A 17,282-nucleotide genomic window follows, 5' to 3' on the forward strand; every position below is an offset into this window, starting at 1 on the left:
AGGAGAAGAGATCGAGATGTATCAGTATCAATATCAGTATCAGTATCCACCCACCAAACATCGTTGTAAACTGTGAAAGAAAAATGCTTCGTTTATCATATAATCTGCGTATCTGCATGCGCGCTTTCTCGCTGCTTGGATTTTCATTGCACAAGCTTTTCATGGTTATGTTTATGTTTATGTTATCCGTCAACAAAGACTCGCAAAAATCGCGAAACGCTAAATACTAAGCGCTAAACACTAAACGTACGCGTACGCGTAAACTAGTACTACTACTACTAGTATAGTCGAGGAGCCTCGCATAATTTTTTTCGCGCTAAATTAGTCTAACACTTTCAAACACGGCTTGTCAACCTAATACTACTAACTAGTATTGTAACGGCCATTCGGAATTTCGAACCGAGGTGAGATCTCATATACTTACTTACTTACTCGACATACCTTTACTTATAACTTATAACTTGTAACGTGGTATCCCAGGCCAGACCCCGGGCATGACATCGACATCGACATCTACATCGGAATCGAGTCAACACTTTGCCACTGACAGGACGGGACAGGCTCTAGAATTTCATTACTATTAGTATTTTTTGAGTATTTTTATTTATATTTTTATTAGTAAGTAAGTAAGTAAGTAAGTAAGGAAGGAAGGAAGGAAGTAAGTAAGTAAGTAAGTAAGTAAATAAATAAGGAAGTAGGTTATATTCTATTTCCCTCCAATTCTCGTCGACGGTCGGAACGACTTCGTACTTCCGTACTTGCTTCACGTCTAAGTTCGGAGGACGTCAGAGGACTTCAGACTTCAGATTTCAGTAAAAACACAACCCATATGCATCAACGATCAATATTCAATGATCAATGATCAGAGCAATCGGATCCCATCCTACTTCATCTCGTTCCAGTATCCCATCCCGTCCCATCGCATCCCGTTCCAGCTGCCACTGACAGCATCCCACCCGTCCCGTTCCACCATCCCATCCATCCCAGTCCATCGTCCCGTCCCGTCATGTCCCTCCCCGCCCCGTGCTGTCCCACTCTCCCCGCCCCGCCCCGCCTCCACTTCCACTTCCATCTCACAATTCCGAGTCCAATCATAATTCTAATGCTAACTAAGTAATACTACAACTTACAATCACGTAGCCCTACGTAGCGTCGTAGACTCGTAGTCCGTCCATCCATCCATCCACCTTACCTACTTCCTCCATCCACCCTACTTACTTCCATCCAACTTGCAGCCTCCAAGACGTCCGAGCTCAGCCTCAGGATCAGCCTCAGCCCATAAAACTCGAAACTCGAATATTAATATATGTACATGCATATATCGAATATCGATATCATCGACCCGCGAAAGTTCCGAAGCCAAAGCCGAAGCGGTACAGGACTCATGAGGGTACAGCACAGCACAGGACAAGGACGAGGACATGGACGAGGACAAGCCGTTTCATGTACACGCCTACCGCGTGGATTCACATTCACGTTTACGTTCACCCGCGCTATGGGCCGTGGGCGTGGCGTGGAGTGGGAGTGGCTGGCGGTGACTCGGTATTCAGCGCTCAGCGTCAGTATTCAGTATTCAGTATTCAGTATTCAGTATTCAGTATTCAGTATTCACAATTATATTCCGCAATAGCACTGGGTCTCGCCGCGCAACTCGTCCATTTGTATCTGTAAACTGCACTTGTATTATTATTAATATATACTTGATCATCATAGCCACAGCTCTGCTAAACTTATCTACTTATAATATCACTTCATCGCCATGCATTTGCATAACCCCTTAATACCCCTTATTACCCCTAATTCTCATTCTACTCTAATTCTAATTCTAATTCTAATTCTAATTCTAACGCGAACTCTAACTCAACCGTAGAGTTTCTAAATACGTCCTGGATGTATTAGTAGATTAGCAGAATGCCAGTGCCTTCAAGTTTACTCACCCCTCACCGGCACCCCTCACCCCTCGTCATCGCTCGCTCCGATGACGACGCGTGGTCCTCGCGTGGCCGCCATCCGTCGTCCGTCGTCCATCATCCGTCGTCCGTGGTCCTCGCGTGGGCTGATACCCCGACATTCCCAAATACAAGCACCAAATACAAGCACAAGCACAAGCACAAGGCTAGCGCTAAGCGCTTAAGCCCCAAATGCAAACGCGCAACTCAAACTCACCATCTCAAACTGGCATCGTGGTATTGCGGCATTGTGGTATTGTGGTATTGGCATTGCAGCGGCAGTGAACCGTGGTCAGTGGCAAGCGCTCTTCCGCACACACCACTGGCAAATGCAAGCTCTAAGGAATAAATTTAAATCGCACTGTAATAATATTAATAGTATACTACTCTGAGTCTTAGCCAACGATTCCGCCAGACATCTTTTCGACAGTCCGACTGACTTGTATTGGAGTGGAGTGGAGTGAAGTGGAGTGAATCTGTAAGTCTGCGAGTCTGCGAGTCTATTAGTATAAGTTTGATCTATAAGTCTCGGGAGACACGACACGGGGACTCGACACGGGGACTCGACGCGACGCGACGCGAACAATCAAACAAACTTGAATCAATCAATTCAAAATTGAAAGTATACCAATCCACCGGCAAAAATTCAGAATCCACAATCGAGAATCGAGAATTCAGGATGATCACAGGTCCTCCAGAATTTCCAGGATTAGGAGGACTCAGTAATTATAAGCGGCGACGCGTTCAAACTTCAATGTCAATCTATATATATCAACATCGATCATCAATCATCCCCGTTCCGACAAGTCAAGTCAAGTTACTGTCAATATTAAAACATCAGACTCGTCTCGTCTTCTCCCGAATCAAATCCTCCTCCTTCTCCTTCAAGTTCCTCTCAGGAGTTTTTCATAAGCCAGCTCTCCTTTCCTTCGACTCCGAGTCCGAAATATCATAACTTTGAAACTTTGAAACTTTGAAACTTTCAAGTCGATATGATCAGAAATCAGAAATCAGAAAATCGTTATTGAGGACAGCTATAAATGCAATGTTGTCATGCAAAGTAGGCGTGTCATGGTCATGTCATTTCAAAGGCCCATAAAGACAGACAAATCGCGTGCGGGTGCGCCGTGCGGGGCGCACATCCGCCCGGGTACGCTTGAATAGTTGCCTAAATTCAAACCATGTACGGTACCTAGAACCGCTGAAGCCTGAAGCTCACGCAGGCTTGCGGACTTGCATACAAATGCCAAAAGTACTGGTAAACTGTAAAGTGTAAAGCGGAGTGTTGACTGTCAAGGTCAAGTTATTGATGAGTGGATGAGACGGAGGCTCGGGAGTCGGATCAGGGTTCCCATTAGGATAACAGAAATATTATATAGACAGCGGAGTCGGAGTTGGACTCGGAGTTGGACGTTGGACGATGGACGTTGGACGTTGGAGTTTAACGTTTCTCAGACTCGGACGCGGTATACCAGCAATGAGAATGGGTTGGGCGGGCACTGTCAAACACTAAAAAGTAAACAAAAGTAAGTGCCTTTGTTCAATGTTGTCTTTTGTGTGGGGTTTTATAATCAATGTATACATAACCCCTTAATGTTTAACGTTTTCCGAGTGACTTTCATACTTGACTTGACCTTGACGCGACTTGACGCGACTTGACGCGACACAAGCAGCGTTGGTGTGGAAATCTGATTCTGACCCTGGGCCTGATCGAATCCCTGATCCGCGCTTTGGAAAGGTTAAAATTAAATAAATTATAATACCAAGGTCCCCCATCTCCGTCTCCGTTTCCGTTTCCGCCTCCGTCTGTCCCTGTCAACGACTCCGAGTCTACGGTAGAAGTAGAAGTAGAGGTGAAGTGAGCTGAGCTGGGGTCTCTCCAAAGTTCATCACTCCTTCCAACTTGAAGCCTGAAGCTTGAAGGATCATAAAATCATAACATCAACATAGAAAAACTTCACCTTGTCAATCTACTTTTATTTCACTATATTCATATTCTCAAGCTTGAACCATGGAGCATGGTCTATACAACTAGTCAAAGTACATATGTATTGAGAGGTCCTCTGCGGAATCAGTCCCCTGCGATTGTATTCCCCCGTCAACTTGAATGACGACACGACATGTTCAGGAACTCCCGAGTGAGTCCCGAGACTCGAGCCTGAGCTCGAGTCTCTTGCGGGGATGAATGTTTGCCAGCACAGAGACATGACATGGGGTATATAGCTTGTCACTGTCAGTTTATAATGACAGGATGATAACAATTTCTGCCTAGCCTAGACTACAGCTAATGCGTAGTCGCACTGGCAGTGCATTGCATTGCACTGCCGTGGGCGTGCCAGACAATTCCACACCGTTCCTCCTCTCATTGTCCAAGTTCAACACCAAATCGGAGTCAAATCGCCTTGTCAAATAAATGACACTTCAAAAATAAATAATATAATCAAATCTCGTCTTGTCTCAAGCTCACAGACACTACAAACTACTCGCCATGCACACTCTAAGCAGAGCAACTAACCGACTGCTCCTTCGTAGTAAGACATAATTTCACAGTCCGGCACAACTAGAAAAACACATGCAACCCAAAAATAAACCACCGTTCTATAAATAGATTACCTCCGGGCCATGAATTCGACGTACGTCCCCCAGGCTTCTTCTCCGTATCAGCTTGTGGAGCCATAGGCTATACTTACAAACTACAAAATCAGTCACGGTTAAATCCTAATTCAATCAGAGGCTAAAGCAGAAAGTCAGTTATTCTTGCATCTTGATCCATAGATCATGTCAACTATCCAAGGACTTTTGTTCTGTAGTGGTACTGTGGTAGGTATCAAGAATAACCACCAATGACACTTCGTTTGAGTTTTCTTTTCTTGGATATGTGAGGGGAGGGTCAAACTCGACGCCGGTTGTAAACCTTGGAAAATAATGCAAGTCATGTACAGAAGAGCGCCGGTGTCATTGTGGATGTTGAATAAACCACCTCGAAAGATCTAACCTTTTACAGGTACATAAACACACGACCACCGCAAGGTCCTCATTGCAGGGTTACTCATGACTCTACAATAACATTACAACGCACATAGATACACAACAAACTAAATACTCGTAAAATGCTGTCCAACACCAGAACTAACTAAACCCACTACAGATCCTAAGCCCCAGGAAGCCACCCATAGTCCTCCTCCTCCTCCTCCATCAGCGACGCAGACTCCTTCGACCGCTTGAGCTCATCAGAGCGGTAACTATTAGTCCTCGCATGCGCCGGGAGTGCCAACGCGCCATTAAACGCCGTCGGCGACGAATACACCGCCTCTCCCCCCGCACCACCACCACTCGAATGCGCATAACTATAATTATCATAACTCGAATGCAGCCCCGACGGCGGTGGCAGTGGGGGCGGCGACGTGTTGCTGATAAGCGCATCAGTGTAGCTTTGCCCGCTGACAGCTGACGAAGGCCACGGCTCCGTGTTCGCCATCGTCGTGTTATCGCTATAGTTGTACGCGTAGTTCCGTTCAGGGAGACGCCCCAGCTTGCTGCTGTTCCCGCCACCCGTTGCGTCGAGACGCGAGACGGAGATGGATGAGGAGTCTTTGCGGTGGTGTTGGTGTAGTGGCAGCGCCTCGGACTCAATGATGACATTTGGTCCTTTGACGAGGTCTGGGCGGGTGGAGAAGAAAAGGATGACGTTGAAGAGGCCCGAGAGGGCGAAGAGTGTTGATGCGAACAGCGTGAATTGGTACGGGGTTTGGAATCCTGAGAAGTATAGCCATCGCGACAGACTATTGGGAAAGACGCAAAAGACATATACAGCTGGGTAGCTGCGGATGCAACAAACATGTTAACAGAATGTAAAATGACAAAGACAGTGTAACTTGGGAACTGGACGATGTACTCACAAGAGCATCAGATTTGCAATCTCCTTCGACACCTTATCTTCCTCTGTCTCCGGCACTGCCAAATTTGCATGCTGCGGCCTATAGTTCCTATACCAATGCACACCTTCATCATCCAAGATCACCCAACCCCGCATCACCACAAACATGATCCCATACAAAATGACCATCAGGATCCCCGCAGACCAAACCCACAAGTACTCAGTCACAATTTGCTCAGTCTTGAATTCTTGTAGAATCCAGCACCAGTAGCCTGTGTTGCCGTAGTACACAGTGTTGCGGTGGACAGCATTGGGGATACCGATGACGAGCCCAGCAAAAATCCAGATGCCTACAACGAGGAGCTTGGATATGTGCTTTGGCGCGCGCCAGCGGAGGACGAGGATGGAGAAAGTTTGAACACCGATAGCCTGGATTCGAATCGTTTAGTTTTTATTTTGGGGGACGGGGGAACGTGTATTGATGGGACGTACGAGGGAACTGTTGGGGAGATAGGATGCTAGTTAGCGCTGCGAGTGACTTTGAACGTATGCATTGATACTCACGTTAGAGCCACCCCCACTATCCCAACCTGCTTAACAGCAGCTTGCGCAGTACAAAGTTGACCCTCTGTGATGAACTGATATCCCAAAATGCCAATCAATACCGTTGATTTTGATAGCACTGCGAAGCCTACATACGCCATCTTCCATCCATCTGATGCTGGGCATGTTACCTAGTAAAAGTTGAATTTTATTGTGCAAAATGTTGAAGGTACATACCGATAGCCTGAATCATGTCCGCGAACATCAGGTTTAGGAACAAGCTCGAGTCCGTCGCATCTTTGCTGAGCACCACAGATTTTCCCCAAGTGGTTACTGTCCTCCTCAGCCATTTATACTAAAAAACACACAGTTTAGCCAGAATACTTGAAATAGACGAGGGGAAAACATGTACAATAACGAAGCAAAGGATAGATGCTACTGCCACTAAAGACAGACTATGAAAATGGTGATGATTAGCGCTTTGGACATGGTATTAATCATAACGATACAAATAGACGCACAAAGATGCTTCAACGGTAAGGAAGACCCCCAGCCGCTCATTGAAGGAAAACATCTCGCCTGATTCCTCGGATGCGTGGTAAAAGAACGAGGAAGAGGAAGAAGGTGGGGTGTACAGCGTATTCGGGCGCCTCGTGTCAATACCATTCCGTTATATATGGCTTGTCAACCGACGTCCCACCGAGAACAGATGATTGCCAGTCAGGAACATCGCTAGTTGATTCCGAAAAGCCTTGACGTAGACAGGCACCGGTCTGGCTTTTCAGGGTCTTTCAGCAAGCAATATTGTGACTTGTGCACAGCAACACGAGTGCTGGACGGGGATATAAAGCGGGCTGCTCAATAGAGTTGGAAAGGTCCTGGACCATGTGCGAGGATAGAGATAAGTGGGCTCCGGATCAGGCCGTTTGGTAGTGTATTTGGGAATCATTTGTGCTATAGGAGCTCTGAATGTCGTCGAGAGGTCTAGAAAGCTTTTCAGAGCATTTAGTTGAGCTTTGTGTACAATGATTTTCTGCGACTTCAAGTGGAGTAAAAGTTCAAGCTCAAGGTCAAGACCAAGTCAAGACCCCGGTTGACCGAATCCTTGCCACGATTGTCACGCATGCCACCCATTTTGGGCTGAAATCCGCTATCGACGACACTTTGACTACGGCATTTGCTTATTGAAGCTGCAAGGCGATGTATTGAAGCTTTTCGATACTTAGGAATCCAGGAATCCTCCATGGATTCCGATGCGTGCCATTGTGCATCTTGGCGTCTTGACCTCCACATATCAGCAAACATCAGGCGAATCAAATCGAGGATAAAAGCTCCAAATCCCATAAAACTGAAAGGAGAAGCGCCCTCAGATTATTACACTGCTTTACTACATAGTAGTACAATGCTTATTGCCAATCTGCTTAATTATCCGTTTGTTCAGATGACTTGCACATCCGTATTTTCAGGGTTTGTTGAATAGGCGCTATGGATTGTAATCTTGGATCGTCACCAAGTCAAGAGTCACCACAAGTGCTTTTGAAGCTAAGCGCTCGTCAACCTCCTGAAAGAGCTAGCGTTTTTCTAAAAATATGCTCAGCCGAAGGGGTGGTGTGGCTGTGAACCTTGAGGTTTGGCGAACTCGACACCAAATGTTTTGAGTGGAAAAACTTCCAACCTTCTTAGCCTGGGTGCTCGTCGAGCGGCGTAGTATAGGTTGCAAGAGTTCGCGCAATAGTGCACGATTGAAGTCGGAATTGTATTTTCAGCTTCAGAATAGCTTCATAAAATAATGACATTTGATAGACGTGCGGACGTTGACGTTGAATCCCCATCGAAAATGGCGCTGGTCAATTGGAATATGAACCCGAGGTCCACCTATGAGGAACTACTAGCCAGGGCTGAGTATGGAGGAGGTTTATGAGGCTAAAATTTAGCCGAGCAGGACACCAAAGCCGGTTTTCTCATCCAGAGGTAGGCGTTCATTGCCTCGGAAAGTGACATGTCCGGCATCAGGACGCGCAAAAAGGGGTAGGGCCCGAGATCGGCGCGGTTTCTTCTTGTTAGAAATTTGCGGAGGCCTTTCGAGAGATACTGGCGGTACAACATTAGACTCTATCGTTGCAGATGTATCCATATCAAGCGCAACATTTGGAGTTGCACTGGAGTTTTGCGAAGGACTAGCGATGGCACCATTCGGAGGCGCAGGTATCCGTTTAGACGCTCCGCAGTGAAGGCAGGTGTACGTCAGGATATTGCCTTGACTAGAGGAACCTAAGGTAGTTCTGAGGTTGAGAACTAGTAGCACATTTATAAACAATCTCACTTTTGACGCGTATTGACGCATTAGAACCTGGAACGAGAGTTGAGCTGCATCCTGAACACAGAGAACGCTTTAAAGACGGGTCTCTACAATCACCAAAATTAATTTAATCCAGGCAGATACTAGCAGACAAACACATACATTTTGACTGTGGTTTTCTGCCCGACCACGCGCATACATTTCACGTAACTTCTCGCAAGATCTGCAGTGGTTTTTTTAGCCCCCACTTTCCGTTTGCGAGCCTTTTGTGATGCTTTTCGAGCTGTTTGCGAAGTGGATTCCGTATTGACCTGGGGAGGCTCGTCGACGTTCATAGCGTCCACGGATCTACCGTCCTCCCGTGCCTTGCCTTTGTTAGATGGACCAGGAGCTACAGATTGCAGATATATGCTAGCTTGATAAAGAAAATTGAGTCTCTGAACGATGTCCCGGTTCGCAGTAGCGTTCACATTCGTCGTTTCGTCTTTCTGTTTCTTTGCCATCCCGATTAAGGAATTGTAATTGTGATTGTGGTTTGATGATGGTTGAAAGGAAATGAGGGAGGACGGAACAGCGAGCACGTTGTCGCCGTCGGTGCCGACGATGTCCAAATGCGGTTTTGGCCCTGTCTCGACATTTTATTTTTTGCTCGCTCTTCCTTCGCACACTCACCCGCACCAATTAAAACGATTTTTTAAAACTTTCAGACCCGCTCAAAAGCATCGCGGGATGACATTATCATGACACAAGGCCCTCCGTCTTCAGAAGCGAGCTCATCGAAATCGCCTGCACAATTTGCACCGCTGAACCAACCGCCTCCGGTTCCAAGGCCCTCTAACACTTACGCGCCTCCTCCTCCACCTCCTGTTCCTCAGGCGGATGTATTTACAGATGCACAGAAGAACCTATTTCGCTCTTATGTCGGGCCTGTGTCTACATCCACGGCTGCTGGAGTTCTGCCTCCGTCGAGGAGCCCAGTGTTACCCATGACCAACTCGAACCCGTACGCTCCTATGCTGCAGACTACATATAATCCGGGCCCGCAAAGAGCTTTTTCCAACTCTATGCCCTTCCCAGCGCGTCCGGCTACAGCTAAAACGCCGCAGCCCCAACCTCAGAAGCATGTGGAAGCGCAAGCGCAACCTTCTTCAGTTACATCCCAAGCGCCTAAACCTCTGGATCCTAAAACATATAAAAATTGGGATCAGGTCGTCAGAGAGTTCCTACTGAAAACCAAGATGACGGAGGCGTTGAAGGGTTTTGAGAATGATATGCTGGTTCTCAATCCTGATTGGGAGCGGACAGTAATGGCGGAGGCGTTGAAGGAGATGGTGGACGGTTTGCAGGTGCGTTTGTGGCTTGCCCCTGGGTTTTTCCGGATCTATTAACGCATGAAATAGGCTGTACTCCTTCAGACCTCAGCTTCGTTCGATCAGAAAGCTACTAACGACCGCGACCCTCCAGTGGATATCACCAGTACCGAAGACACTTCATTAAACGAGCGTAAGCTTGAGTACATCAAAACGTCTAACGGCACAGTCCCAAAAATACAATCATCAGTAAGACTCAAAATCACCTTCTTACCCCTCAATACAATCTCAACTCACCAGCCTTGCGTGCCCCACCTCAGATCAACAAGTCCATCTCCCAGTTCCTCGCACGCACGCGCGCGCGGAACGACGCATCCAACCGTGCAGAATTCCTTAAAACGCTTGCGGAGAAGCGGCGCGAGCAGAGGACCGCCGAAGCTGGGAGTGTCGCCATCCCGTCGTGTGCGCGCGTCGATGCGAAGCCGATTGATAGGGACAAGCAAATCAAGTATGATATCGCGAAGTATGGGGAGGGGCCGTTGCTCAGCACGACCAAGAATCTGAATGAGTCGGTTGCGCCTGGCTCTGGTTCTTTGGCTGCCGGTGTTACATCGTTGGCGAGCGTCGTGCCTCCTACCGGAGATGTCGCACCCCTTGTGACGCATTCCCAGAGAAAACGAAAGCTTGCTGTTGAATCTGAAGGCGAAGAATCACAAGCAAAAACGTCCAAATCAAAAATACGCAAAGGGAAGGAGAAGGAGAAGGATAAAGATAAAGAAGTGGTTCAACTAGCACCGCAAGACCTGGATGAAGATGGAGCTTCGGCGGCCACATCTGAGAGGTATCCAGGCTTGGACAATCGCCTCAACAATGTAGAAACCCATCTCGCATTACGATACGGTAGGCCCCTCTAGTTCTTTACCCCTTGCACAACTAACTCAAAGCTTGGCCTTAGTCCCGACTCCACCACGCACACTCATGGCGCGGCTGAAATTCATTGAAGACCATATCATCAAATTGGAAAAGGAATATCCACCGTGGGCGGCTCTGCATTTCAACCAACCTAATCGTGGGGTATGTTTCGGTCTCCCTCCCCTGCTTTTGTCGAATAGATGCTCATTATCAATATGTGATAGTGGCCACCACCTCCGCGCGCTACACCCATCATCGTCCCTACACATTTACGCACATTCGCTAGCACCAGCGCGACACCAGCTGTTCCGCCAGCCACAACGGGCGCGTCATATTCATCTCATACCCCTCAGACCAATGTATCTAGCGCGCCGACGTCCAGTCCCTCAGGGTCGAATATCTTAGGATCGGCATCGGCATCGGCGGCTACTTCTACCAATGCGCCGGCTTCTGGATCTGTGGGTCCAAAGCAGAGGAAGGCAACCTCCAGTCTGCATAAAGCTGTTCTGGAGCGGTTGGAGGTGCAAAGGGCAAGGAGCGAAATGGGAGGTGGAAAAGGTGGTCGCGAGTAGCAAAGTGAGCGGTGTGGAAGGCGGCTTTGTTGGAGTGGCCAGTCTGGCTTCCAGTTTTGTATTATATCTAGGTCATGGTGGATGACCGCGTCATCTCGAACGACGGCGTTAATTCTACAGGAATGAGAATGCCACCATCGTGCCATCGCACTCCGCTGTTTGCTTGGTATTCCAATTCTTTGGTGATGCTCGGCGTGAGCGTGCATGAAGTCAGTTATCATTTCTATGAATTTCTTTTACAACTTTTAACGATACGTCTAACACAGTTAACCCAATTGTTGTTGTAGGATCTCATTCGCATCGGGACAGGTTTGCCGGTATCTATTTTGACTGTTCGATCTTGTATGTCTAAAAAACGAGCGGTTATTACTTCTTCTAATATGTGCGGCCAAGAATACATTTCCCAGGCCAACGCTGATAACTCGTAACAACTTGAAGGCTGAAAAATTGCCACAGTTAAATTTGGGTTGGATTAGAAGAGGAGATGTAAGGTAGCGACTCGGATGTCATTGTCACTCAAAGAGGTGATGCCACAACGGAATGTTCGCAAAGCAAAATAAATAACGCAGGGCTGACAAGAAATTACATTGAGAATGGGTTGGGAGCTTTCATAAATCATTATCCCGAAACTTTTCAAAGGCTCCCAACTTGAATTCGTTCAAAATCGAACCAGTTAATTTGTTCATCAGCAACACCCCGAATGATGTCTGTAGGAGAAGTCGTCCGTAGCTCTGCAGCCAAAGAAAAGAATAAGCGACTAGATTAGCCAACTAGTATAGCTATAAATGACAGATGCCCTTACCGCTGTCGATAGGAATGTATTCTAAAGTTCTGTATCCATGATATGCCCAACGGCGTCGTAAAAGATTCTCAGGGTCTTCCGTCATCGGTTTCCATTTTTCAAGGATCGTTTTGGCCAACGCAACGTTCTTTGTGCTAGGGTATTGCGATGTTGCAATTTTGTCAAGCACAAGAATGATTCCTGAGGACTAAAGTCATTGCCTATCAACTACAACCCCGCATCAAAGATGACAAAAAATAGAGGTTACGCACGTAAATATCCATTGCTTCGTTGACCATGACAGTGTTGATCAGAGCAAGAAGTTTTGCGACTTTCTCGTTTTCGCCAAGACTCCGGATGTCAGTTTCTTCGCGGTACCCAAGGTATAATAAAGTCGGCAGCCTTTCCAAAAGCTGTTCCTTGAGGGCATTGAGTGTATAAGAGGTCACAGTGGGATGCCAGCCTTCTAAACGATTGAGCTGCTGCTGTAACAAAGAGCCCTCAAGCCCAGTAAAACTCAGTGTAAGCTTGTTAAGGCGAAGAAAGGGAGCCGGGTTGATAATTAGTGGCTCACATCGGGAGTCGCAAAGTATATTGATTGCATGTGGTATAGATGCACTAAGTTCGTCTGGCCAGATGAAATCGCACCTCTCCAGTTTTGGAACAAGCGTGACATCAGCGATGTTGACGAAATCAATGTCAGATGTGGCCGGGGCGGTGCAACTTAGATGAACCAAGGACGGTGTTAACTTAAGAATTGCTGTCAAATCTCCTTCGTTGATAAACCAGAACCTGAACACCAGTGTTTTGAGAGAGAGGCATGGTGATGAATTTCGGAGCAAGCGTAGCAATGAGGGAGTCATATTATCGCTACGGGAAAGCAGACGAATTTCTCGAATAGCGGGCAGGGTAAGATTTCCAAGGCAAAGGACAACATCGTCGTTGAGATGCGGAGTAAAACAAAATTCTGCGTAAAGCCGTACGAGGTTGGACAGTGTAGATTTCGGAAACACATATGCTTCATTGCGTGTTTTCATAGTGAGCGTCTGTAGTACTGGAGATGCGATGGCCTTCTCGATTTGGCATTCTTGTAGTGACGTGACGTATTCTTTGTAATGTTTAAGTTGTGAGAATGGAAGGGAAACCGCCCTTGAGAAGGGTGTCCCGATGTCGACAACTGTTAGTAAGGGTGCCTCTTCAAAGAAATCTATAATTTGTCCAGGGACCATGGAGGACCCGATTGATGACACGAAGAGGCCTAGGCCTTTGAGCGCATTGAGTCGGCCTTTAATTGTCCGCAGATTAGGAAAAGTAAGATGAGACGCGAAGAGCGTAAACGTCGTCCATCGCTCTGCATGTTGACAGAGCAAGTTCACAGTGGGGTGGTTGAACTGTAGATCTGCCGATTTTGGAATGAAGTTAGCTGTATTCAAGCATAAATGCAGGGTAGATCCGATCGAGCGCCTTAAGAAATCAGCGAGAATTTCTATTTGTGTGTCCGTCTTGGAACGCGATCGTTGGATGCGGATAGGCGGAAGACGACTCCAAAGCGAAGGGAAATTCAAAGCCACATTACGCCATGAACGGCAAGTTTGGGAAACAGCCAGAGCCGGATGTTTGCTAAAATAGCCATTGTAATCGGGATTTATGCTGTCTATAACATGAATGAGGAATATGTCTTGAAGAATCTCGACAGGAAGTTGACGGAGAAGTGACAAGAGTCCTCGGTGTAGGCGAATAAAGTTGTTGACTTCGTCAATTGTATGCGTTACCGCACGTTCCCAACCACGTCCATTTCGTTTACAATGGTCGCTGAATTTCTGCTTTCTCAAAAGAATAGAATTCAGCCGTGATGCTTCCTCTTCAGCTCGTTTGATTGCATCTATAATAAGTTTCGCTTCGTCGTCCGTCGGGGCTTCGTTTGAACAGAAGAGATGAGGACAGGGTGGGACAAGTACCCCCGATTCTGAAGTACCAGGGAGAGATAATATCAACACGGTTTCTGGCGAGCGAAGTGAAAGCTGAGTAGAATTGTGAACAGGTTCAGACGTCCTGGAAAGCTTCGTTTTCGAGAATGCTGCGAGGCTGCGCTGCTTTACGCGATAGATAACTCGGGCAAAACTTTCGAATTTGTTCCTGACGTATCGCTGCTGAAAATTAGCTCAATGCTAGGATGGTTAATGGTGACTTTACTCTCGTCCGCTTGAGCATCATTCGATTCGGATGTCGGGAATCCAGTCGCAAGAATTTGGATTCTGCCAACTGGATGCTGTTGACAACAGACAATTACAACCTGCGATGAAACTTTGGTATGCCTTTTTGAGAGGTAGAAAGGGTCGTAATGTCAAGATTCGCAAGAACAATAAGCTGTGCATCATTCATCAACGCCATTGCAACGCCTATTTTTGAATAAAAATAAATGATGTGAGATTCAAGTTGAAAGGAATCAGAGAGCTGGCAGCCGTGGAGGAGAGGTTGCTGAGTCAGCCTCGGATCTTACCGGTCAACACTTGTTTGCCCTCAAACATGAGTCCACAACTATTTCTTCAAACCAGGTCTGTCCTTCGTAAGGATCCGTTCTGATCAACGTCTTTCAACCAGAAATCTTTGCTAGCTTATTGTTCTGTCAACACCGCGGGTAAATTTGTGGTGGTTCTCGGCGCCCATATTCGCTCGATTGGGATTTTCTCTCCCAGATCTGTGGGATTCTTATCGATTTTAGAGGCTCGACTCTGATTGAATCAGGTCCATTGACGTCAATCCTGTCTGGTGATACTGGTGCACACACTCTTACCAGCCTGCTGGAAGCCTTTTGAATGTCCGCGAGGCTTCTGATGACATGACTGGACGAGCTCAAATACCTCCGTCCTCGTTTTCTGGTGTCTGTTGTCTCGGATTGGAAACGATAAGACGGAAAAAAATTTCAACGAGCTTTGAGCCTCACTTTCTCCTTAATGAAGGAAAAAAGCACTCACGCACTGCGGACTCCATCGCAGACTAGGTCGCCGATTGGACGCGATGGGCATGTCATGAAATTGGGTCGTAAACTGCCTACAAACAAGACCATATTCCAGTGAAGGGCTATATAAACCTGTCCCCTCGCGCGACTCCTTTCTTCCCCAAACCACCACCATCTCGCTCGTCCCCCCATTCCACGGCGACCTCCTCTTGGTCGAAACGTTGGGGTAACTCTTCTGTCGATGGCCTCCTCTCTGCTGCCACGCCCTTCATCAGCTGCCTCCCGCTATACAATGGGAGTGGTCGATCTCGTCGGATAGTTCCATCGATGTACGCGCCCCTCTCTTCATCTTTACCACTGTATCAATTAATGACTTGCGCTTAGTCGTGTCTCTCTTTGATGGGACATCTACTATCCACGTTCATCGATCCTTCGACGCGTCGAATTGTCGGCTCGTCTGTCTATGCCGCTACCTATATCTTCGTGTATTGGCATGAAGAATGATCTTGACCGCTTTTCTATACTTTCGTCGAGGTATGTTTTGGCACATGAATACTGGTACATATGCTGATCATATGTGATCTATAGTATCATCAGTATTCAACCCACTCATGAACACGAGCGCGCTATCGCCCGTGTGTACATCAGATCGCTCGACAAAGCCCTCCAATTCCACCATCGATCTTGGTCATTATTGGTATTTTCCATTTTTGTATACGTATCGTGGGTCGCTAATGTCCTTTCAGTAGTGTTATCTTTTCTTTTGTAGTTACAATTCTCAAACCTCGGTGGGCGCCCGTCCGGAGGCGTTGGAGCTGGGTTGGTCACGCCGATCTTCCTGGGATCGCTTGCAAGTCCATAGATAAATGGCCTCTCCCTTCCCTTTCTCCGCCTCTGTGCGGCCATTGGGGAGCGGGGTACGCCGATCTTCCTGCTTGTAATGCACCTTCATAGATAATCGCCAGATGTCCATTCCCCCTCCTTCTTACTCACGGAAGTAGGTGCCCCGTGACGACACTGATAAAGTCTCATATGATCAAGTGCATACTTGCATCGTCCACCAAGTGGCGTTGCTGTGTGTAAAACTCCTCTATGTGACCGTCGTCCGAAGACCCGAGAAAACACCAAGGACAAAAAAACAAAAAACAAAACAAAAAAAAACAAAAAAACAAACAAACAAAAAACACAAACAACACAAACCGGGAAGAAAAGAGTCAAAAAAATCAAAAAAAAAAAAAAAGTCAAAAACCAAACAACACCAAAAAAAACAAAAAAGACGACCAAAGGACCAAAAAAAAACACCGCCAATAAATTGAAATAAAACGAGACATGGAGCCTGATGGATAATGGAGCATGGCCAGCACTTTCTATCGGTCGTCGCTTCCAAACGGAATATTGGGAGATAATCAATTATAAACAAATATGTACTTTGCTTGAATACCAATGATAAAATAAGCAGTTTTTAGTCCCATCGCAGATTCGTACGCCGCCCCTTCCACAGGGTATTAACTTGACGTTGACAGCGTCGATGCGTTTAAGAACATCCACGACCTTCTCTCGTCTATAAAACTGCGGGTACCACTTTCTTCGTGGTACTTTATAAAAAAGGCGGCACCGTTTCCCATAAGAGCTCTCTATGTGCCATTGAGTTTGGAAGAGGTGCCATAGTGGGATGCCAGCGTTCTAAACGATTGAGATTTTGCTGTAGTTGAAAAATAACAACTTTGGCCATCGGTACGTTGTAATCTGTCCCGCGAGAAGAATTCCAGAGGCATATAATGCTTGAGAGTATCTTATCTTAGCAAGGAAACAAAATACTCATCTCAGAGGTTCTACGGTTGACATTCAAGAGTTGGTGCACGGCACTGTCGGCTGACAATTTGAACGTCCGCGGTTCAGCGTAGTGATGACATCCTGTTATCATAGAGAGACTCGGACTAGAATTCAGCACAGAGCATTGAATATCATATCGAATCGACACAGGCCATCCGAAGATATGAAACTCGGAGAATACAAGACACCAAGAATCAAGAGCAAACTGGAAGCTCGGAGTTCCAACTGAGCTTCGACAGTACGTCAC

At 46.8% G+C, this 17,282-nt stretch overlaps 5 protein-coding genes across 5 annotated transcripts; 2 read left to right on the forward strand and 3 right to left on the reverse strand.

Moving 5' to 3' along the window:
• Positions 1-5,100: 5,100 nt before the first annotated feature.
• Positions 5,101-6,943, reverse strand: JR316_0001766 (uncharacterized protein; the record flags this gene model as incomplete). The annotated part of the gene is made up of 8 exons (XM_047887566.1): positions 5,101-5,770; positions 5,849-6,255; positions 6,319-6,325; positions 6,391-6,464; positions 6,526-6,560; positions 6,607-6,724; positions 6,782-6,824; positions 6,891-6,943. 8 exons carry the CDS (start codon positions 6,941-6,943, stop codon positions 5,101-5,103), a joined length of 1,407 nt encoding a protein of 468 aa, XP_047752489.1.
• A 1,356-nt stretch (positions 6,944-8,299) lies between these two features.
• JR316_0001767 (Ribonuclease P protein component 4) lies at positions 8,300-9,171 on the reverse strand (the record flags this gene model as incomplete). Its single annotated transcript, XM_047887567.1, has 3 exons — positions 8,300-8,640; positions 8,693-8,775; positions 8,831-9,171. 3 exons carry the CDS (start codon positions 9,169-9,171, stop codon positions 8,300-8,302), a joined length of 765 nt encoding a protein of 254 aa, XP_047752490.1.
• Positions 9,172-9,408: 237 nt separating this feature from the next.
• Positions 9,409-11,462, forward strand: JR316_0001768 (uncharacterized protein; the record flags this gene model as incomplete). The annotated part of the gene is made up of 5 exons (XM_047887568.1): positions 9,409-10,014; positions 10,069-10,171; positions 10,279-10,878; positions 10,934-11,052; positions 11,115-11,462. The coding sequence occupies 5 exons, from the start codon at positions 9,409-9,411 to the stop codon at positions 11,460-11,462; spliced, it is 1,776 nt and encodes a 591-aa protein (XP_047752491.1).
• Positions 11,463-12,095: 633 nt separating this feature from the next.
• Positions 12,096-15,269, reverse strand: JR316_0001769 (uncharacterized protein; the record flags this gene model as incomplete). Its single annotated transcript, XM_047887569.1, has 4 exons — positions 12,096-12,193; positions 12,265-12,451; positions 12,516-14,390; positions 15,219-15,269. The coding sequence occupies 4 exons, from the start codon at positions 15,267-15,269 to the stop codon at positions 12,096-12,098; spliced, it is 2,211 nt and encodes a 736-aa protein (XP_047752492.1).
• A 426-nt stretch (positions 15,270-15,695) lies between these two features.
• Positions 15,696-16,064, forward strand: JR316_0001770 (uncharacterized protein; the record flags this gene model as incomplete). The annotated part of the gene is made up of 3 exons (XM_047887570.1): positions 15,696-15,736; positions 15,791-15,899; positions 15,972-16,064. The coding sequence occupies 3 exons, from the start codon at positions 15,696-15,698 to the stop codon at positions 16,062-16,064; spliced, it is 243 nt and encodes an 80-aa protein (XP_047752493.1).
• Positions 16,065-17,282: the final 1,218 nt, after the last annotated feature.

Source organism: Psilocybe cubensis, chromosome 2 (assembly GCF_017499595.1).
Source record: "Psilocybe cubensis strain MGC-MH-2018 chromosome 2, whole genome shotgun sequence".
NCBI lineage: Eukaryota > Fungi > Basidiomycota > Agaricomycetes > Agaricales > Agrocybaceae > Psilocybe > Psilocybe cubensis.